This window comes from Dermacentor albipictus, chromosome 3 (assembly GCF_038994185.2).
Source record: "Dermacentor albipictus isolate Rhodes 1998 colony chromosome 3, USDA_Dalb.pri_finalv2, whole genome shotgun sequence".
In the NCBI taxonomy this organism is placed as follows: domain Eukaryota; kingdom Metazoa; phylum Arthropoda; class Arachnida; order Ixodida; family Ixodidae; genus Dermacentor; species Dermacentor albipictus.
In genome coordinates, this window is record NC_091823.1 from 145,114,207 (window position 1) to 145,138,738 (window position 24,532).

Consider the following 24,532-nt stretch of genomic DNA (forward strand, 5'->3'; position numbering starts at 1 on the left):
TAAGCAACAAGGGCGCAAATGTACGCAACATCGTCTCCGAGCTTCCAAGCTACCCAGGACTGCAACAAAATTGAAAGACCTGGAACAAGCTGCGTGCGCTTTCAGAGAAGCACGTCGGGTACTGAACATTTCCCTTTGCACGTTCGGTCGCCTTGTGTCCGTTATGTGTATATTCGCTAATTGCGCCACGCCTGGGATTATCTTGCCCGAAAGCCATCGTTCTCCACTTTAAAAAATGAAGAATAACAAACAGTTCATGTCTACGGTTCATGGCGGGCCGAAGGGTTTAATTAAACTCAGCTTGATGGCTTGGTCTAAATACAGTCAATATAGTAAATTTAGTATGCACGACTGGGGCACCTCTTCTAGAGTTCCAATATAAGCACATTACCGTCGACATAGTGGCGCACTCTATGGTCTTTTTTTTTGCAGATTGGCTTTTCGGCTTCATTCGAATTGCCCAAATAACCAACGTCTTATTTGTTCTCTTTCATCAATGGCATTGACTGCGCATGCGCGATCATTCAACAACGTTCTGTCTCAGAAAGTCCCTAGTGCTCCAGAGCGTCAGCTTCAGGCATGACTGAAGAAAGAAACGGTGGACGCATACCTCATGCACTTACCTTCAGAGACGAAGCAACCCATATTACAAACCATAAAGACGCCAAGGGTGCTTCAGCCATATGCGACGATTACACTACGTGAGTATTGCCGCTTGGGCGTTTCATTGCATATTGTCACCCGTAAAAATAACCTGGAACACATGCTTCGACAGCTACAGATTTACGCCTGCAAAGTAGACGTTTTCAACGGCAACTTATAGGCAGCCCAGCTGCGGCTGTTTATGGTTATGGTAACGACAAGTCCCACTGCAGGATGCAGATATTTTTATCGAAGTCTATATTTTTCGCTTGCGTGTGTTATCCCCGCACCCCAGACCTGTAGCAGTAGCCCAGTGGCTACAATGTTGCGCTGCTGAGCTCGATATCACGAATAACGTTCAAAGCGCACTGGTCTATCACTAGTGATTGTGAAGTGCATTAAGGCTCGGATACTTGGATTTACGTGCACATTACAGAAACCAAGGCGGTGAAATTTATTTGTAAGATCCCTCCAAGACGCAGTCATGACGAGGTGTTGGTTTGTGAAAGGGCAACACCAGGATATAAATAATTATAACGGTACCTCACATTTGCTTTGGCGGTCGAGTGAGCATTCTCCAGGAGGCTGACTAAATAGCACAAATAAAGCACAACTTGCTGAAAACTGTCGAAATGTCTAATCCAATCGGTACGTTTCTTACGGAATTGTTGATGTTGCTTGTTTTTCAGGAAATTTAACGGCTGAGCTTGAAGAAAAACGCCTTTTGGCTTTGAAATGAACTCGGCGTTTATTTTTACGGCATGTGCATATTAATCTCAAAGTGCTACCTGGACATGCGACGGCGGCGTCATTTTGGCGCAACTGCGAACAGTCGCGTTGGCAGAGTGTGCAAATCTTATCGTGAAATTTGGAAACTGCAAATATTAAGAGTGTGGTCGCATACTTGAGAGCTGTTTCCGACGTGACTCGGTGACCGATACGGCCGACTGGCTCCACTCCTGCCGTAAAGCTAACCTGACGTAGCCTAAACTCGCCTAACCTTGCCTTACCAAACGCATAACCTTAAGCTTTTGTGCACCTTTCACGCGCATTGCTCGTGGCGATGTCGTCGCGTCACATGTAGAGCGAGCTATTTCCTATTCGTTGGCATTACGTCTTAGAGTTAAACATACGTATGAAAGCTTCGTCATTTGGCGGTGTTCTTTAAGTACTGAAAATGCTTGCTAGACAGAAAACACACCTTTGTGCAAGCTGACACTGTTATCACTAACACTTACCATTTAGTAATTTCTTTAGGGGAAGCTTTTTGTTTGTTCGTGTATATTTAAATGTATGTTCTTTTACCAGCGTGCGTCAGGACAACTGCATGTAGACAGCTGAAGTAAACAATTGTCAGGAGGTTGTAACTCGCTGCGTTAGAGTAAACAAGTTGAAGAACCACGAAACCCACGTCGCAAACACTGCGCCATGCTGATTTAGATAAACACTCAAAGGCAAAGCAACACAGCGTGTTAGGGGGGCGTGTAGTGATAGGTGAATTTTACGTGCGCGCCTTTAATAGCTGCTTTGCATTGGATTTGATACCTGCATTAGTACCCCATTTTATTGCGGGCACGGTAACGAAGCCATTTATTGTTAATTATAAAGTAAAATAGTTTCCTTTTGTTTCGTAGACGCAAGTGCTTAATAGATATCAGGAATTTCATTTTTGTTAAATAAAATGAAACAGTGAGTCTTTTTTACTTAAAACAACAGCGTACTCAGATTTAGGCGCATGGTAAAGAACCCTAGGGGGTCAAAATTTCCAGGTACCCCAATACGCGTGCCTCATAATCAGAAAGTGGTTTTGGCACGTAAAAACCCATAATTTATTTATTTTTGTGCCTAAAAAATGGTTCGCCTTTCTGAATCATTGTTCCATCTTTACACAGCCGCGCTTCAGTCGCTATTGCCCTGACGGGGGCAATCTCTTCTGGACGACATTTTTCGAGAAGCTTCGCGACCCATTTGGATCGACCTTGCAAACAACACATGAGGTCATAGAAGCGGTGACGATTGCTAGTCGGGGGGATGTGTTCGTTAGTGCACCATCTGTACAGAATAATCTAATTATCTTGCAACTTCGTACTTTCCTACCTTGGTTCTAGCATCGTTGTGGCTTTCTTATATTTCCCTCTTGATATCATGGATATTCGAACTGCGGAAATGCGCCTACTCAAGGCACTTGTTTGTGTCCTGCAAATGCGTGTGATATTTGTCAAAATAAAAGATTATGGATGTCAGCACTTCGTCTACGTCTGTCTACGCTGTGCCTGTGTATTTGCGTTTTTTGTGCAGTAATGGCAAAACAGGCATACCAACACTTCGGAACTTATATTCATTCAATTTATAATTATTTACGGTACTCGTTACCATTTGCGAACAATTGCGAAAGACGTCCCTCAAATTTACTCTTTCTGTGCCTCCTATTTTCAACTGCGTTTCCTTCATGACACTATAATAATAAACTGGGTCTTTCGGAGAGACACCTGCGGGTGATAAATGTGTAGGCAACTTAGCGTCTTCTTCAACGGCATATTTCTGCGCTGTATAGGCTTTGTTTCGTCCAACTTCATCGTTCTGTGCTCAGGCGTTCAAAATAAGACTTCCCTAAGAGGCAACCGTTGGTTCAGTATTCTTCAGTGGAAGCCATTTTTGCCCGTAACTTTAAATATTATTTCATGTAAGGTAGTGTTTTTAACACGGATGCGGAATCCGTCAGTTCTAGAATCCATATTGAAAACCCTAATGCCACCAAGCTGATAGCAAATCCCTACACGCACGTGCGAAAGAGCCTTTCCTTTCCGGACAGTTCGCTCTAACCTTTCCTTTAAGCCTTAACCCATTTTGTTAAGGGAACAGTTAAATCTGTTCCTTGCAGCCTAATAGCAATTATGATGCTAATTGTGACCCAGGAGTTGTTTACGCTGTGACAAATGGAGAACGCTACTTACGTAGATAACTACACACCCGTAATCAGACCCGTTGTAGGTGAACCAAAGGCGTTGATACTCTTCGAGCTTGTCAATGAGGCGTTTCTACTAACCCATTAAAGACCAGCGTGACCATATGGTCACGGTAGTCTGCACAGTGGATTTACATAAATTACGATTAAAAAAACGGCAGCAAAATCGCCTTCGACGTGCCGTTTGACAGATTAGAGTTCCCTTTATGGATACCAAGTGGCAGCCGCTGTCAGTCGTTTTGTGGGAGCCCCTCGCAAAGGAGGGAATAAGTGTTGCTCTGGTAGTAGCGTTGCCATGCATTGCTCCAAGGGGTAGGCGTGTTTTTTTTGCACTACTTCTTTAAGCAATAGTCAGATATCCTTACCTCCGCATTGTTCTTTGAAGATGTGACCTTCGATGAGCACTTGTGAAGGAATAATGTTTCATTTATCCATGAACGAGCGTGTTATCTTGCACGTTGCCATATGGTCACGCTGGGCCTTTAGGCTACATAACTTTTTATTTATTTTTTAACTGCATTCTCATCTCTTGCACGGCTGTTGGCGCATTCTCGCAGCGGTTATTTCTTATTTTATTGTCCGAATAGGTTGATGTTGGAAGAAATAGCGAAGCAGTCGTAGAGTAACAAGACGACGTGTCAGTGATTTATATCGAGCCGCCAGAGGCTAGCACCTATTCGGGTGAAAACTCGGCCAATGAAGACTCAGGTGGGCTCATTGACATTCTAAGCAGGTGGTAGCTATTAGCCGGCACTGAAACTGTTTTCTCTGACGGACGCCGCATTGGTGGATGCGACTCAGACGATGATGACCCCGGCGAGCGAGCTGACAGAATATCAGAGGTTTCTTCTTCTGTAGTTGATGCGGCCATTCCGGCAAAATTATCCACAGCTTCTAAGTGGACGAAGGGTGATCTCCAGACAAGCCTTGGCATATTTCCTGATCCAAACTTTGCTGCTTACAGGGACTTTTCACCTGTTGAGTTGTTCGATCTTTTTGACAACGCCATACTCGATAGGGCAAGTACTCGTATGTTGAGAAGAAGTGAATCGAGGTGGCCCATCCAAACACTGTTGCTAAGTAAAAGATTTATAGGAGGTACGTACCAGATGGATGCAAATGCAGGCACCTATAGGATTGCAATCCGTGGCAAAAGGTGGTGGTGACCGATTTTCACTTCACTTTGTGATGTATCTATCAGCAATGCTTGGGCACTAATTCGTAGCACAGGGTTCAACGTCACGCAGGTGGAATTCCGCAGGCAAATTGCACAAAACTACTTGATGCGATGGAACAATACGCCTAGAGGACCTGGTCAACGCAGAATACCAAAGACTGGTGATGTCCTGACTGGTACGCGGTGTGACCAAGTGGCCCACTTTGTTGTACCAATACCTAATGGCAAGAGGTGGAGGTGTGCATGAGATAATTGCAACAGCGCGGTGCACACACATTGGACAAAGTATGACGTCAGCATGTATATTCCAAGATTTAAACCATATCACACTAAATAAGTGCTCGGCTATTTGCTATATATGTTTTTTTCTGATGTTTCATGGCTTGAAATAAATGTTTTTAACTTCGCATATTTTGCTGTAGCGTAAGGGCCCAGTGTGACCATATGGTCACGGGCTATATTTCAAAAACTAATTAGGCAAGAGTAATAATTTCTTGCATGTGAATTATTAGTATAAATTTAAGTTAAGATATGACATTTATTTCAAGATAGCACGAAAATAAAGAAACCGGTGCCTAATGGGCTAAGGTCGATCAGCTCCATGCTCCAGACGTAGCGCCGAGTGGGCCGTTCACCCAATGCCAGTTGGTTAGTGAGCGTTGAGATAAAAGGAAACATTACAGGTATCACGTTCGTTAACAAAATACCAATTTCGTTATGCCAAATTCTGTTTTGACGAAACATTCTTCAGATATATTCTGCCATACCTAGAACCGAAGAGTCTGACTCCAATACATACGTATAATTCCAGGCTTTGGGACGACTCCTTCGATGACCTATGGAACGCGTTGAACAGCCAGACCGGTGCCACTGACGACAACGGTATGTACGACATGGCCTCCGACTGTCGGCAGCACTTGCGAAGACACTTAACAATACACAGAGGAAACAGTAACAATGATCACGAACGCGGTGCACTTATTGCTAATAAGGACGTCTTACCAGCATCACCATGTCGGTTTCTGCTTGTGCAGCCTTAGCGTGAAATGCATTAAGATTAATTGAGTGCTAAGAGACATAACACAACAAATAATCAACGTGCCTCAAGTTTTCGAATGAACTTATTTTCAAGGCAATGAATTCGTAACTGCATAGACATTTGACCATTTTTCTTGGATATGGCCTTGGAATGGGCGTATAGTCGCGAGCCTTGCAATTCGTAGCCAGCCAGCTGCGTGTTTGTTCCACACATTGTATACTTGCTCGAACAGCCCGTCGTCAAGGGCCCCTTACCAGGCAACATTGCCAGTTTTGGACATTCACTTTAAACAATCAGCCGTCGTCGAGGTAACGGTTAGGAAGAATTTTTTTTTCAAATCTATTCGGTATCGGAGAGAACACACATTAAACTGTCCTGCTACTAGGAGAGAAGGTGAGTGCTATTGCGACACTCTCCCCCTCTCCCTCCAATAGCGTCCCTAAGCAGCGTTCCTTCCTCGCCCTTTCCCACAAAGGAGCCGATGGCGTACGTGACGAGCGCCGCATTCCTATAATAATAATAATAATAATAATAATAATAATAATAATAATAATAATAATAATAATAATAATCAGCCAGCTTCCGCCCACTGCAGGGCAAAGGCCTCTCCCATACTTCTCCAAATAACCCGGTCATATACTAATTGTGGCCATGCTTTCCCTTCAAACTTCATCTCATCCGCCCACCTAACTTTCCGCCGCCCCCTGCTACGCTTCCCTTCCCTTGGAATCCAGTCCGGAACCCTTAATGACCATCAGTTATCTTGCTTCCTCATTACATTTCCCGCCTATGTCCATTTCTTTCTCTTGATTTCAACTAAGATGTCATTAACTCGCGTTCGTTCCCTCACCCGATCTGCTCTTTTCTTATCCCTTAACTTTACAGCCAACATTCTTCTTTCCATAGCTCGGGGCGTCGTCCTCAATTTGAGCAGAACCTTTTTCGTAAGCGTCCAGCTTTCTGCCCCGTACGTTAGTACTGGAAAAACACAGCTGTTATACACTTTTCTCCTGAAGGATAATGGCAAGCTGCTGTTCATGATCTGAGAATGCCTGCCAAACGCACCCCAGCCCATTCTTATTCTTCTGATTATTTCAGTCTCATGATCCGGATCCGCGGACACTACCTGTCCTAAGTAGATGTATTGCCTTACCACTTCCAGTGCCTCACCACCTCTCGTAAACTGCTGTTCTCTTCCGATACTGCTAAACATTACTTTAGTTTTCTGCAGATTCATATTTAGACCCACCCTTCTGATTTGCCTCTCCAGATCAGGGAGCATGCATTTCAATTGGTTCCCTGAGTTACTGAGCAAGGCAATATAATTAGCGAATTTCAACTTACTAATGTATTCTCCATCAACTCTTATCCCCAGTTCTTGACAACCCAGATGTCTGAATACCTGCTGTAAAGATGCTGTGAATAGCATCGGAGAGATCGTATCTCCCTGGCTGACGCCTTTCTTTATTAGGATTTTGTTGCTTTCTTTACGGACGACTATGGTGGCTGTGGAGCTGCTATAGATATCTTTCAGTATCTTTACATACGGCTCGTCTACACCCTGATTCCGTAATGCCTTCATGACTCCTGAGGTTTCGACTGAATCAAACGCTTCCTCGTAATCAATGAAAGCTATATATAAGGGTTCGTTATGCTCCGCACTTTTCTCTTTCACCTGATTGATGGTGTGAATATGGCCTATTGTTGAGTAGCCTTTACGGAATCCTGCCTAGTCCTTTGCTTGACAGAAGTATAAGGTGTTCCTGATTCTATTTGCGATTATCTCAGTAAATACTTTGTACGCAACTGACAGTAAACTGATCGGTCTATAATTTTTCTAATTTTTGGCGCCCCCTTTCTTATGAATTAAGACTATGTTAGTGTTTTTCCAAGATTGCGGTACGCTCGAATTCATGATGCATTGCGTATACAGGGTGGCCAGTTTTTCTAGAACAATCTTCCCACCATCTTTCAACAAATCTGCTGTTACCTGATCCTGCACAGCTGTCTTCCCCCTTCTCCCAAGGCTTTCTTTACTCATTCCGGCGTTACTTGTGGGATTTCAAATTCTTCTAGACTGTTATGTCTACCGTTATCTTCGTGGGTGCCACTGGTACTGTATAAATCTATATAGAACTCCTCAGCCATTTGAACTACCTCATCCATATTAGTAATGCTATTGCCGACTTTGTCTCGTAATGCATACATCTGATTCTTGCCTATTCCTAGTTTCTTCTTTACTGCTTTTAAGCTTCCTTCATTCCTGAGAGCATGTTCAATTCTATCCATATACTTTATTATGTCAGCTATGTTACGCTTGTAGATTACCTTCGAAAGTGTTGCCAGTTCTATTGAAGCTGTAGTGTTCGAGGCTTTCATTGGCGTTTCTTGATCAGAGGTTTCCTCTCCTGCGATAGCTTATTGGCATACTGCATAAAGGAGTTACCGCCGGCTTTTATTGCACACTCCTTAATGATGCCCATAAGTTTATCGTTCATATCTTCAACACTAAGGTCTTCTTCCTGAGTTAAAGGCGAATACCTGTTCTGTAGCTTGATTCGGAATTCTTCTATTTTCCCTCTAAACCCTAACTCATTGATCGGTTTCTTATGTACCAGTTTCTTCCGTTCCCTCCTCAAGTCTAGGCTAATTCGAGGTCTTACGATCCTATGGTTACTGCAGCGCACCTTGCCGAGCACGTACACACCTTGTATGATGCCAGGGTTAGTGCAGAGTATGAAGTGTATTTCGTTTCTAGTCTCACCATTCGTATGATATATACATATATATATATATATATATATATATATATATATATATATATATATATATATATATATATATATATATATATATATATATATATATATATATATATATATATATATATATATATATATATATATATAATCTCTCCTTGCGTGTTTCTTGTTTGGATCATCGTATGAATTCTCGTGTTATGGGCTGTGCCTTTCCATGCAGTTCGTATCGCACAGGGATATATCTTGTGAGAGCATGACCTGACTGGCCCTCTCAATGCGTGGCTCCTTCAAGAGGATGGGCGCAACTGTTTTGCAACTGTTTGCAACAATGCAAATTGCAACTGTTTCCTGGCACTCAGCCGTTTGATAATTTCGATACACGGTTGCCACTACTTCATTTGCGAACAACGCTTGTGTTTACAACAGCCACACTTGGTGAGGTGCCGTCTCGCAGCTTGAAGAAAAATCGGCCACGTCAATCTTACTACTCACACAGCTTACTTAACTTACACATAAATTTTAGACATCAATCTTACGTATGGGCAGTGGGCGACATATCATAAACAGTTTCATAGGTATCGAAGACCTGCAGAGGGATGTTGAGGATTAAAGCCGTTTTGTTCGTAGTGATCTGTTCAAAATTCATTGCTCACTGTAAGTGCTTTCTTAAGAACTTGAGATACAGAAATCGGTAAATATATGAGTCGGATAGCCAGGCTCTTTGAGGCTAGCCCATTTTTTTGTTGAAGCATGCATCTATCCCATCAAGGCAAATTATCATTACTTTTTAAACTGTCCGGCCCCCGTTTACTTTGTCCACAAGCGGAACAGCCTACGTCTACTTATAATCACTTGAACAGGTGACGTTATTATTGGCGCCATCCGTCCGCTGTTTGCGAAAGAACTTTCCATTTCAAAAGGAAGCTTTATAACGGGGTCATTTCAAATTTTTCTATTGAAATGCATCTAAAATGCAAGGATACTTTTGGAAACCACTCTCAGAAAGACATGAACGTTGCTCGTTGCATTTGAGAAATTCAAATTTCTTTAGGTTTGGGCAGAGAATTCATTTTTTAAGGCCTGGTTGCTGTGACAAATGCCGGAAATTGGCAACTTTAGAAAAAAACTTGAAGCACAACGTCTGCAATTTAGTATCTGTCCTCCCAAAGCAGATATCACAGTTACGGAAACTGCGTGTTAGAACATATAAAGCAGCCAAGTTTAATGAATAAATTTACAAGTAAAAAAAGATTGCAAATATGTTTTTGTACGTTTTCCAAAAGTAGTAAGCACAATATGTGGTATTTTCGAGAGCGATGCATATCATTTTTGTCTAAGCTAGATATATTATTAAATAAAGTTTCCAGAATGGTGATATCGTTTTTTACAGAAGTACAAGCTTGATATCGTTTTTTAAAATTTTGCCGTGTTCAATACTTTTATACACACGTTCACAGGCTAAGTAAAAGGTTAGTTTGCCGATGTCTCAACATTTTGTCATGTTCTTTCCAATTCCCTAACCGCAATCAACGTTGGTGCTGGAAGGCGGCCGAGAAAAATTGTATCTCTGTTCCCACATATTAACACAGGATCCACTGAGCTAAAGTTCTGTTTTCTGCACGACAAAGTTAGTGGCTTTAGAATAACGAGAACGTGCCCTTATGTGTTAAGGAAAGTTTTGTGTTGGTGAAATACTGCTTATTATATTTATACCTTCCCTTGCCACGTTAGTGAAGCATAGAATTCACTTAATACTGCGAATTAGAGCCAGACCTATGACTCTTGTAGTACATTAACGAAAGCGCCCTGTCACTTTTCGCTTAGAACACTACCGTGTTCTCTTGTGCTGTATTCAGTAGAGATTATTTCTAGCAAAATTCTAAATCGCTCAAATTCACTACAAAGCCCTTGTTTGCATTTAAGGCAGAAATTCGAGAGAAAAAAAAAGGACCGTATGCCCAACACTGCATCCAGGCTTCCCTACCACTAAAGCGCAAGTGAAAAGTTTTGCGTGCCAATATTAGCGCGAAATTTTCATCCTCCATGAATGACCTCTGTACAGCAGTGACTGAACGCCTCTGTTGTTCTGTCTGAACTACAGATGTCGCTCACGGCGGAAGCACCTGCTACCCGAATGTGGTGTCCAGCAGCAGCGCCAATCACGCCTCGCCCAGTACAAGCCGCCCTGGCATGGAGAAAGCATTGTCCATTCCGGAAGACATCGCGAGGTAAGCCCACATTTCGAAATGTTCCGTTACATGAAGCAACCCAAAGACGGCCCAAAATTCTGCGAGGGTGGAATTATGACTGCACTCACTAACTTGATCTGAGGAGGAGAGGAGCGCTGATGCCTGCAGCGAGCATCATCTCCGCTATTGTTCAGTGCCTGCAGAACCTCAGAGGCGTCTGCGTCAGCAGGCCTTTCATGTTTGACAATACCACGGACACCAACAACTGGGGGTCACACCCTTCCACGTGAAACCGTGCGTGGATTAGTGGTGTCCTGACAAAATGGGACCTAGTGGGTGTAGTCAATGCCGGGTGTTCGAACCCCTGTGGCGCCTCGGTGGAGGCAACACACCTCCGCTTCAAATCAGTAATCTTCTGTTAGTGTCCCCTCTCCAACCTTTTTTTTCTCTTACGTTTTACATCTTTCCTGTCTCAATTCGCCCATTCTCGCTTCTAACTTTTTCATCAGGCTATGGTTTATAATCTTGCTTGTCGTAACCACCCTTCGTTATGCATATTGGTTTCTAGCTGAACTGTAGGACGGGTGCACAGAGATCATCATCCTGTCGCGTCTTCTCATATCTCTCCTGAATGCAGGCATACAGTTATGGCAGAACAACTTGCCCTACTTCCCTGTGACCCTCAGGAAACAGGGCGCATCGAGGATTATTTACAGTTCTGTGCAACCAAAAAGGAAAACGTTCCCACATATCATGTAGAGCGCAGTGACAAGACATAAAAGGCAGCCTGAATGGTTTCACATTTCCTGTACCAAATCTCTCAAACTCCATAAGTCGAGGATATAAATTCAAGATGACGGCTAGCAGTGATCTTCTGACCAAGATAGAGCGAGCAGAGATGTCCTTGGTATGCACGGGCTTCCCGCTCAGCCAGTGTTGTAGGTGGCCTGATTTGTGCTTCGGAAATCACGGGTAAAATGGGGCGGCATCAAAGAAAGTTCGCTTTGGGACAAGAACCCGTAGTCTCCTTTGCCGGTTCTCCTCACAAAACCGTCGTTGTTAACGAGAGTGTTCGTAGTTGTTGGGTCAAGTATTGCTCCCGTTTTGGCACACGTGACACATTAAGTGTCTGATTAATGGGCGAATCATGATTGCAATATGGGATCTGATTACCTTGCTATATATGTAATACCAATTCGCACTTCATCTCGGCAAAATACTTTTTTTTTATCTCGAACCCGGCAGTATATTGGATCGCATCAATATATCTCTGTACATGGTCATTTCAGGGAGCAAACGTTTCAACAAGGAGACTTGCCCTCATGAGTTGCGTTCCCTTGTCGAAACGTTGGCTTCAGCCTAAATCTTCGTTCTACCACTGTTAACCATATCAGGCCTAGTGTTCATGTGGATACCTGTCTTGTGTTGTAGAATTGCTGAGAGCACCTGGGTTCACCTATGGAACACGCAGTGCTACCCGATTCTAGGCTCACCAATCGTCCAAGGTAGGTGGGAGAATGTTTTTTTCGGCCGCTAGTATACCATGCCTCGCCTTTCAGGTGATTCAGAAAGCGCAAGCTTTTGTATACGATACATTTAAACAGCATTGCCGCAGTCTCAGGTGCATCGTTCCCGGTCATTCAATCTGTGCTGCACATTCTTCATGGTTTCGTATTCACAAAGTTAAACTCTTCTCGCATGCACTTAGGCTCACGTGTGACAATATCTGGCAGGTTAATCGCAGCGCCAATGAAGCTACTCGCACGTGTACGATTTTTGTCGCCAAGATGACTAGACAGATTATCAGCGAAAAATTCCAGACGCGAATTTAACCTGCAAGAAAGTAACATTTGTATTTAAGTACATGTGGGAGAAAAAAGGCAGCATGTAACATGCGTCAGGAGACATTTTTTCTGGCTGTACGACAGGTGGTAATCATAACTGCAAAGCAAGTAGTGGCAGTTTGCTGTTCAAGATATCGCGTCGAATTCGCGTGGGAAAAAGAAACAGCTGTAAAGCTCTGAAAACTTCGTCATTAGTAGAGATCATCTTTCTTGGGGATGTGCATTGAAGTGGATAAATTCACGACAAATTCAACGGGGCGGCACTTCTTGTCCCAGCTTTAGACTGTACGGAAAAGTACTGCAAAATAGCCGCAATTCAATGAAACTGAGAAAAAAACACGTGTACAAAAACAACGCATACCATTGAATGTACTATCGAATGAAACAAACCGCGGACAGAAATGCGTGCATGGGATAGTGCGCACTGTGCAGTCAACACCATTGTGAGGAACGCACATCCGGCTTGACCGAATGCGCGATGAAGCTCCCCCTATGCTGCGATATTTTCGTCCTATTCTGGTTAACCCGCCGTGGTTGCTCAGTGGCTATGGTGTTAGGTTGCTGAGCACGAGGTTGCGGGTTCGAATCCCGGCCACGGCGGCCGCATTTCGATGGGGGCGAAATGCCAAAACACCCGTGTACTTCGATTTAGGTGCACGTTAAAGAACCCCAGGTGGTTGAAATTTCCAGAGTCCTCCACTACGGCGTGCCTCATAATCAGAAAGTGGTTTTGGCACGTAAAACCCCATAATTTAATTTTAATTTTTAATTCTTCTGGTTATCTTTCATTTGAAATCGAGAAAACGTGATGGCGCAGTAACGATGGCGGCGCTATCCGTAGCCCATGCGCCACTGTTCACGTTTCATTTCACACAGATAGAGCGCATACAGCTTTGCGGCAGTGTGCAGTAACACTCACTCTATGCTTCAATATTCTAGCCCCTGTCATTTTTTTCCTTTTTGCCTGCTCGCTTTCAAATAAGAGAACCAGAGAATAGAATAAACTAGATTCGAGTACGGAGTGAATAGCAACTCACAGTGCTGTCAAACCTGATGTCTGCGCCTTTCAATCGTGATGACTGATTGGCGCACGCTACACCATTTGTTATGATTAGGCCGTGCGCTCCGCTGTTCGCGCATGGTATAGCGCTGGTTGTAGTTGTCATGACTGGCATATTAGTTGTCCTAATCTGTTTGGCGACGCCGTTAAAATATTGAGTTGCGGATCCACAACAAAGCTATAAATCTACCATAAGTGTCATATCGCATGATTCGAAACAACGAATCATTTTATCATACTCCGCGCGCACTTTGCTACCACAGTTTGTTTGTTTCTGCATGTAAGAAGAATTAAACGGTGGTGAATGTTGGGGTGCTGGAAGATCCAAGCCTCCAGCTATAATCTTTCACGAAAAGCAAAATCTGAAATATCTTTCTTGGGAAGAGAACAAACTAGAAAATTATGACAGGGTAATTTGTCATGCACGAAGATATTGAAGGAGTTAGAGAGATGAATAATGCACGTACGTCCCTCTGCGTGAAACCACCGCTGATATTTTGGTCGTACGTCCGAATTACTAAAATAGTATTTCATATTCTTGTGATCCTTCCTCACTAATCTGAGTAGTCGTTGGGTGGCCCAGGAAATCTTAAGCTCGAATCAATTTCACCCTCTCATGAAGTTTTTCAGTACAATAACTTTACATATTCTCATACAGCGAAAAATAAATCGCTTTTGACAAGAACCGCAGCTGGGAGTCAATATAATGCTCCCGTTCAAATCTGCAGGTGTGCTCTCCTGCGCAAACCTGTAACTTCGTCGCTTAAAAATATGTCTGCGATTTTGTACACTAAGCCCAGTCGAAGGTTCGTCAATGCCGTCAAGTTTAGTTCGCCAATGCGGTCAAGATGGTCAAGTGTAGTTTAGGAATTGCCCTTCATCCAAGTTTTAGTGGTTTGTCTCATCTAAACTCTTCTTGCTTCCATAAAGCCGTTTCATTACTTAGCATGTTTTCCTCATTCTACAGTCAGTGAGAAACCAAGAATAAAGTCCAAGCTCCGCCCACACAAATGTCCTCCACCTTCTCTTCCCCTCAGAAAGATAGCCAGGCCAGCTGGAATCCACTCACCGCATGACATCGCTCTGCTAGTGTATGCTAACATAAATACAAATATAACAGAACAACAAAATCTTACTGTTTCAAGCAAAAATATTACCTCTGGCTGAGCGCTGAGGTCAAGACGTTCAGGTTTGCTTTCACTTTGTGGCAGGTAGGTATTTGAGTAGGTATAAACAGCACAGGAAGTACGTTCTTGTCTCGCGCCGTTTAAGTCAAACAAAATTATTGCGTCAGAGACAGTCGACTCAAACATGCGCCTTCGAGCACAGCAGGACACGGCCCATTTGACCATGATTTATACAAAAAAAAGCAATATACCGCGACCATACGCATACATCTATTGTTCAAAATCCACCCAGCTCTTTGAAACGTGTAGTGCGTGCTTCACGTACAGATGTCTCCTCTTATTTGTTCTCGACAGATCGCGGGTTCAGTCGAGTTTAGACAGCACAGACTCAGTGATTTCGTAGTAGCAGCTGCCGTTTCGCACAAACTATGCGACCCTGTACCGATTTTTTCATCGGTCCAACTCAAACAGGTTCGAATATTTCAGTGCTTGAGCACAAATGACGGCATCGTTTTACCATAGTCCTAAAGATAAAAACATAAATATACACTGTATATAATTGCATAACGCTTAGTGCAGACTATTTATGGTATGTGTTTCTCTCAGTAAGGGGCCGTTGATTACTTCCGCAGAACCCAAAAGTCGGAATTGATAAAATGTGGTCGAATGACTGCAGAAATGATGCAAATTAACCCCCCCCCCCCCATTGTCATCAATGTGATCGTTCTGCAGCTTTCGTCACGCACTCAACCACTCGATTTATGAGAAATGTAAGTTTTCGTGGAGCCCCAAACAATGCCAGGTGGCCAGGTACCGGCAAAATCTTTTGCGTCATCAGGATTCGTGCAGTGGGATATATTTTCAGAATTTTTTAGGCAGATAAAATGGCCCCTGGGAATCTGAAGGCAGCCATGAATCCGTCCTTGACATGACCAGACGCCCCAAGCCAAGCCAAAGTTTCGAAAGGAAAATTTTCGCTCTACCTGCGTATAGCAGAGGTGTACAAAAAACATATATGTGGGATTCACTGAATGGGAGCAGTGCAGTAGATTAAAAATCGTATTTTTTACAGCGTATAATTCTCTGAATGGGAGCTTTCCAGTAGATTTAAAAAATCGTTTTTTTTTTCACAGCATGTAGCACAAGCGCTAATGTTTCTTTGCCAGGCTGATGACAATATACACTTTCATGGAGTTTTGTCTGTCAAAAAGGGTCTACTCATGTCTTATGGCGGATTTCTGAAGGTATAATGCGGAGGTTTTACTTTAAATTCACACTCGGCCTAAGGCACAGTCAATGTTCTTCTGAAAAGCTTTTGCATTTAGCGAGAAAAAGACTGCGAGATTGAGGAGCCAATACGGGTGGAACAAATTACGACAGAACAATGAGGTTTCCCCATCGTGAAACTTTTCATTAAAAGCAGCAAACTAGTACGTAGTGATTGGTCCATGCCTGCATGTTCCAGCTTGTTGTACGACAAGCCACACCGATGTCTCACGCCGAGTAGCCTATCAAAGAGGCGATATATTATCAAAACACAAGAAGCAAGCAAAGGAAAAAATCTGGCTTTATAACATCAACCAAGCTCTAGTATAGCCATAAAAGACCACGGAATAAAACAATCAAAGACCCCAAAACGCAAACTTGTCTTTTTCGTATCATAATGTTCTGGCTTGCCGCTTTTCGTGCTTTCATTTAGAGAATCACTCCAGACTGCAGCAGTGCTGTCAGGGTTTATTAGCATCAAGGCTCTCCGAAAACATCTTGCATCCGACGCGTTTCAAGCACGGAATGTCGCGCAGTGGTGAATCAGCACCTCTGATTTCAGAACACACAGAGAAGAAAGAAAACGGAAGCACCGACTACACGCTTCCGGCCTACAGCACCAGCGGCGGCAGCGGTGGTGAAATGTCCAGTGAAAGCCACGCGGGCATGGACCAAGCATCAGGCATTTCGGTGAGCGATGCTAGGTGAGTCAAACTTCTGTAAGAATTCCTTTCAATAGAGCAACTCACTGAGACGACGCGGAACACTTTCTATGGCTCGGTTATGCTTGCATCGACGAATTCGTGCGAGGGATTGAAGTTCTGACGCCTGAAGCTCCGAATATCGGGTGTTGTTCTCACAATACGGTGCTTCAGTAAACAGGAAGCTTTAGCTCAGTCTCTACGAGATAGGGAGTACGTGCGAATAGAGGAACCGTCTTCCTCTGCAACCACCGCATCAACATTGGCTAAGCTCATAGCCCTTAAAATGTGATATTCTGATGGAAGGAATCGCGTTTTCGATATACGCTACATATACTTAAGAAAAAATTGAGCCATCAATGAATCGAAATCACATTATTTCAGCTTCGAAAAAAAAATTTACGATTCCCTAAACTGCACCCAATAGCACATCTAAAGTGCGCGAAATTGATGCATTGCACAGCCCTCTGAATTACCCTATTTTATGACGAGATCCTTGGAAATCCTCGCCCACATGGTAACGATATCACCCTTCCTTGGTTAAAAATTAGGCGATTTTAATTCTTCTGCAAGTTCAAAACCTAAACCAAAATTCTGATTAATACTGTTCTTGGTATATAACTCTTTCAATAAAATGCAATTTATTTTGTTTGAAAGCATGTGAAATGTAATAACGAACTTTGTTCCTGAGCCTGGATGGATTGTCTGAAAACGTTACTGCCGTTGCTGTGACCGGGTATTCACTTCACCTTAATTTTATTCAATCTTTTTTGTGCGTGTGGTTTATTCACCAGTTCTAATTTACCTATTACCTAACCCGGTCCAGATACCGGTCAAGCTGGTATTAGAAAAGACTTAGACAGTAAACTACGCAAGTTCAACCGCACCGTAACACTGTGTCAGCCATATGAAACAATATAACAATAATATCCAATAAATATCCTCCTAACGGCGCAATAACGAACATAGTTCATCTTGAGCTTAGCCTATCTGCTTCGAAATATTCTTATTATTATTAATAATTGTTCTGAACCTATATACACAATTAACAGGAAAGGGAAAGTGAGGAGCAGGCTGGCAAAAACCACCGGAAGGGGCACAACGCCTGCCTACCCGTCAGAAGGGAGGTGACAGCAACACAGAAATGGAAGATAGGAAGGAGGAGAGGAAAGAGCAAGAGGACAGATCTAAAGACTAAAGTTGAACATAGTTCAGATCATACAAAGTAGGGCCGGTCACTGAAGGTCACGCTACTACAGAATGTCAAATAGAATAATTTCGACGCTACAAGCGTGAACCTAAGTTACATACGTCTAGAAAAGTAAGTAGAGTGGGATGAGCCTGATCACATTTATACGCACGACCACTGGGGTATAAATATTCGTCGAGTGTCGTACACCGCAGGCCATGGAGATCAGTTTCCCACTAGCGACATGCGCTGCGCACTGAAAGCGGGACCCTCAAGTATAAGGTGCTGAAGTGTCTTGCAGTCGCCACAAGACGTACACAATGGACAGGCCACACGTCCTTTTCTGTATAGACGTGCGGGCACGTTCACGCAGCCAGCCTTCAGCTTGAGTGGTTGTGCTCTAACGCGACGAGGCAAGCCTCGACCGGAAACACGGGGCGGGGACGTTCCATTTGCGACGCGCTGGTCTGGATGCTGCTTGAGTAGGTGACGACGAATCAGCAGACGAGTGTCATCAAGCTTGCACAAAATTTCTGCGCAGTCACTTGTTATGAGCGCAAGTTGAAGCGAGCCAATCAGCCTCTTCCTTTCCGGCGATTCATACGTGTGAAGGCATCCATTGAGCAACGAGAGATACCACACGTAATGAAATTTTGCTCGTATAGTCAGTAATGCTGCGCACAAGTGGACAGTCAATCTCACTGCTTTGTAACCTGCTCAGGGCAGCACGGGAGTCCGTAACAATGGCAACCTTCGATGTAGTTAACTCCTCTTGCGCGTATTTTATTGCAACATTAAGCACTACAAGCTCCGCAGTTGTTGACGAAGTTGAATGTGATATTTGAAAGATACGCCGCACTTGAGTTGTAGGGTAGAAAAAAGCTGCAGAATTGCCTTGACCGTCGCAGTGTACAGATGCATATGTTAATACTTGAAGATAATCTGGAAACTTTTCGAACATCTGAGACTGAGCCAATTCGAATGTTGCGGAAACAGGCATATCAGAATTGTTGTGCATGTCAGGGATTGTGAGGTAAATGGGGAATACATGTTTCGTGATATCTTATGGAGGTGGAAGCGTAACTGAAGCAGCATGTTCAAAAATGTCAGTGATATTCATAAATAATGCCGCCATTTTTCTCATGTGAAGTAACGGGCGCTGAATGAGACGGTCAAGGAGCGATTGACCATTCGATGCGCGGTGCAGACGCTCAATATGATATAGAGCTCTCCACTCTGCTTGCAACCACAGGGGTAACTGATACGCTTCAGTGAGTAATGAAATAGATTGCACCTCACGAGGTAATCCAAGCATTAGTCGAAGGGCAACACGACGATCTCGCTCCAGTTTGGCCATGAAACTAGGTGGTGTATTCAGGACTGGTAATGCGTACATCATGCCTGAGAGCAACAGTCTGGATAAGAGGCATACACGATGTACTTGTGTATGTATCTTATCATGCCCGTTTTTTTTTTATTTGTGCTCGAAATGGGAGAAAAGATGTCGTACAAACAATGCCGAAACTGAATGCTTGCCAGGTTCATAAATTAGCGGAGAAAAGCTTCACGGCAACAAAATCAAAAGTGCGAGAGAAATACATGGTATTCATGTCACATTTACGAAGATTCCAATGAGCGTTGTAATCTACATCTTTACAAGGAGATAAAAAACTTCTCAGAACGGATATTTAATCAATTAGGCATGCAAACTGATGTATTTAACGTATTTTCGCTCACTGCATATGAAGCAATAGATTATGGGCATGTCGTTTGATTGATGCCTTCGGCAAGAGCGCTTTGATGTTCGAATACGTTTTATATGATAAGCGGATTGATATAAAGACTGCGGAAACATTTGAACCCGGAAGTTCTTCATGTACAATGGGTCCAGATTGAGTTATGACATATTGTGTCCGCTGTGGAGTCAGACCACCTAAATTTGTCAGAGCTAACGTGAATAGCATAGTGCACATTTGAAGCATTTCCAATTATATCACGGTTCATACGTACAAGGGCTCATAAAAAACGCAGACCTGTTTTAGTTCAGGCAATACAGTCTCTCAATGCCTAATGTCTCATTTCCGGGGGCACATTTCTGAACTTTTGCGTGAACACTCCTTGTTAGCGTGTTCAAGATGCAAAAGTATTTTTATTGCTTGTGGCATGCAAGTTTCATAACTAATCATCATTTACAGTTAGTACTACTCGCCTGCACCGGCTATATAAAGAATATAAATGATGTATTAAAAAACGCTTTTGTACTACTTGCCACTCGAAAGAGGGCAGTTTTGTTTTCGAGTTTACCCCGACAGGCCTCCAAAAGCACCAGTGTTCCATTTTTTTCATTGTAGAAGCCAAATCCAGCACTAAATAGAGATGTAGCAAGTTAGCGCTCAGGTTGAGCAAGTAGCCTTGCGATAAACGGGTGGTTTAGTTTGTCAAAATCCCCATTGGCCAACATGTGTTTAGGTCGCCCCGTAATAAGAGTCGTCCAGTTTGAGCTGCTTTGTCTGTCTATTTGCAGGAATGCTACTGGAACGGGAGGAAGAGAACAGCAAGTGTTCTGCGATGTCTGCGGCAATGTTTCCAGCAGACGGGATGCCTTACACGGGCACGCCAACGAACACACGGACGACACAGCCTACATTTGCGAAGCATGTGATCAATCGTCTGTTAAGGGGTCTAAGTTCGTAGAACGTTGCCTGAAGCGCACAGGTGGGAACCACAAATGCAAAACATGTGGTAAATTCTTCCGCCGGGCTGATCATCTAGCTGTACATAGCCGCACGCATACAGGCGAGAAACCTTACAAATGCCAAATATGTGACAAAACTTTCCGGCAGTCTCAACATCGACGTAACCATGAACGTAGACATGTAGATGAGAAACCCTTCAAATGCCAGATATGTCATAAATCGTTCCGGCTATGTAGTGATCTGGATGTCCATAAGCGCACGCATACGGGCGAGAAATCCTATAAATGCAGAACATGTGATAAATCGTTCACGCACCACTCGAATTTTTATAGACATCGATGGACTCACTCGGATAAGAAATCACCATGTCTGGGGAAAATGTACTAAACGACGCAGCAGCAAACAAGCTGCACTCAACAGACGTCTCAACTCGCTATGTGGAGACCGCGGTTTCGTTCGCGAAATATGTGATCGATCCTCCAAGTCCAACTAAGGCCTCAGTCATCGCCGTTGAAGAATGCACGAGGATGAAATGCAGTGTCAGTGTAGGCAGTTGCGGCTTTTGTTTTCCAGAGAAAGAAACACTAGACATACATCTGTGCCAGAAAATTGCGCGCCACTTATTGTGGAGATTCATTTGGAGACACGGCTCAACTGATGAGACCCCTCGTGACACATACAGGTGGGCAGTCATAACAGTGTGATCGGTGCGAACGTAAATGACCCGCGACTTGTGCCTAGGAACGTGAGAGAGAAGCCATGGAGGAAAACAACGCTGACATTCTCCCATAGCAGTAGTGAGAAATTACATATATGCACCGTGTGCAGATAGCGACTTCTTACGCCACTGAACACGGCTGAGTGAAATGCACAATGTAAACGGCGCCATATGGTTTTTTGAAACTACGAGACAAGACGTCGCCACCAGAAGTGTTTGGTGTGCTTCAATGTTCAAGCACACTGCAGATCCTGGCCAACGCTCGCTTGCTTGCAGAATTACGTTGTTGACCGCCGTAGCTTTATCAAACTCATTTCAAGACAAAGCCTAATGGGCTGCAAGCTTCTGTTTTATGTAACTAGACGGTTGAACTGAAAACATGAGCTCCTTGACCCCTCGTTTATTTAGAGCAACTATTTCTGCAAACATTTTGACAGTGCACTGGTAAACAAGCTTTGATCAGTCTTCATAGCGATTTGTCACTATGAATTCAAGACAATATCACTCATTAGGAAGCATTTGAAAAAGGAGGCGCTGAGCTCTTGTCAACTAATAAGTAATTTCTGCCACTAATCAAGGTCCGACGGCCCTGTTGCCTTCCAGAGAAAGTACTTGCAGATGCTTTTACAATATACTGTCACGTTGTGCCCGTAAGAAAATTTATTTCCTTCAAATTTTGTTGAATATTGACTCTTAATGTAGTCTGGCTCTTGTATTCATATAGAAAATCTTGGTTCTGTATGTTAAACTAGGCTGATGACAGAATTGTGACTATTAAATTCAAATAGTTTGGTGCTTCACTATATGATATTTGCTCCCACTTCGAAGATGTTTAGTTCTTGTTTTGTTTTGCTTGAACATCTGTCAGTTTTAAGGGGCAGTTCTTTTATCTACTCGGACGTCGTCTGCTTTGACTTGCCGTGCTCTAAAATTACAGCTTTAGAAACTTTTTAGTCTGGTGTGACAAACGTATTTGTGCGAGCAATGACAAGTGAGGCACAGTTTTTAGTTGTATTACTGACACGCGTGCTTATGTGTTTTTCCTGTGAACGCGTTTCACCGGATAACAAATGTTTAGTTACCGCTCAGCGCAAGACTTGCCTACATGTGCCAGAACATTCTCGATCCTTTTCACTAATTCTATCTTTTGTCTATGGTATAGATAAACATTTTTTATTCATATACCATGCGCGGCCACCAGCAATTAAGGTCGAATTTTCGATGAGGTCATTCTTAAAATGTCAACACTTACCTCGAACAAAACTGCATTTTATGTCCGGCTCAGCATGGTTTTCGCAAAGGCTCATCCACAGTCACTCAACTAATCGGATCTCCAGTGGCCTAGACAACCAAAACCAAACCAACCTTCCTCAATTTTTCAAACGCATTTGATTGCGTTTCACGCCAGAAACTAATGTTAAAATTTGAGCACAGTTTCGAGAAGGGACGAATTGGCGAAAGCATATATACTACTTCACTAACCGGACACAATTCGTGCAGTTTAGCGATTCGAATTCCAAACTAACTCAGGTTACCTTTGGTGTGCCCAAAGGCAATGTTCTAGCACCTATACTATATTTGGTATATATTTATGACTAGTTCACTGACATTCACGTCAAAATAACTGTTCGCTGACGATTGTATACTGTATAAAGGAATTACTTCGTCAGATGACCATGTAAATCTTAAGAATGCACTGAAATTATATCTGTGTGTTGTACGAAGTGGCACGTAACTCTCAAATTATAACATCTGTTCTTTTGAGATTAACACAAAAGCACCTTGTATAGGAGTTCCCTTACACCATAAATGATGACTCCATAACAGCAGTCACAGAGCACGAGTATGTAACGCTAACGTCTGAGTTTAGGTGAAATTCTCGAGTTAATCACATTACTTCAATGGTGCAAAGTCGACTTTTCTTTTTTAAGCGGCGCCTACGCCAAACACCACGCGAAATTAAATTGCTATCTTACAATGAACTCGTGAGATCAACCCTAGAATATGCTATCTCAGCTTGGTTTCCGTCGACTAAACAATTAAATTAACATGATAGAAAGAGTGCAAAGAAAAGCAATTAGATTCTTCTTCAACAAATGTGGACTTACATAGTCTCCGAGTGTTCTACTAAAGAATGCCGGAATACTCAAAATAGAAAATGAAACCACACTCGCACGGTTAACATTACTGCACCAGTTAATTCGTAAGGTAAATGTTTATTGTTCCAAGTGCATTACCATAGCAAACACCCTAATAACACTGCTTAAAAATTCGTACACCATACAATAATATTGTTTTCAATCTGACTATTTTATATACTCTTTTTTTTTCTCTAGCCATAAGGCAGTGGAATGGTTTACCTCCCTTTTTCACAAATAGTTCTTGCTTACGTATTTTTCGTCACTTGAAAGCAACTTACTGGGTTCTCAGCTATGATGATACTATGATGATGCTATGATTTGATGATACTGCGCTCAATTGCTAGCCTTGTTTCCAACGCTTTTGTAGATACCGCTAGAATGGATCGGTATAAATATATAACCCTTTATATTTCGCACTTTATAGATGCTAATTATTATACGTTTGTTATGCAGATTATATATTCCTATCTTGTATTTTCTTATATTTTTACGATGACTTTACGATGTTTATTGTTAGACCTTGCTCCCCTACTGCAATAAGCCCTTATGGGATTGGCAGAATGTTCTAAAAAAATAAAGCATGACGTCATAATCAGTCCGCCGCTCGTTAGCCGCAAATCACTTTTTGGACGATCGACGCATGTGTTCGGCACAATTTTTCTGCCCGAGTGTAGCGTGTCTCCTGGTTCACGTCCGCCCAATAATAAAGAATGTGATGTTCAACTTTTCTTTCTATTGTATCGTTGCCCGTCGCCACAAGGTCACGTCTTCGTAGAGGTGCTTCGTTTTGACTGGATACAACCCCTCAAGTCGCGAAAACGGCGTAAGCGTCGTCGTGGGCTGGGGAGGTAAAGCCGCACGCCGGCTCAGTCTCTCGCCAAAGTATACGGACGTCTACCCGAGAAGAGTAGGACGATTACTGCGCGAGCCCAGGTTTGACCGCACTGTTCGGAGACGCTCACGCCGGGTCGTAGCTGAGTATTCATTGCTCTAACCGATCATCCGAGAAGCTGCCG

The 24,532-nt window shown here is 43.1% G+C and overlaps 1 protein-coding gene across 2 annotated transcripts; it reads left to right on the plus strand.

Annotated features, from left to right (window-relative positions):
• Positions 1-487: 487 nt before the first annotated feature.
• LOC135905309 (zinc finger protein 436-like) lies at positions 488-24,245 on the plus strand. 2 transcript variants are annotated; one of them, XM_065436327.2, is made up of 6 exons: positions 489-701; positions 5,596-5,666; positions 10,687-10,813; positions 12,206-12,279; positions 16,634-16,775; positions 20,486-24,245. In XM_065436327.2, exons 1-6 carry the CDS (start codon positions 580-582, stop codon positions 21,042-21,044), a joined length of 1,095 nt encoding a protein of 364 aa, XP_065292399.1. In that variant the 5' UTR covers positions 489-579; the 3' UTR covers positions 21,045-24,245. The 2 variants fall into 2 exon arrangements, with proteins under 2 accessions (XP_070392208.1, XP_065292399.1); XM_070536107.1 differs by lacking the exon at positions 16,634-16,775 and having other exon boundaries at positions 488-701.
• The last annotated feature ends 287 nt before the right edge of the window (positions 24,246-24,532 follow it).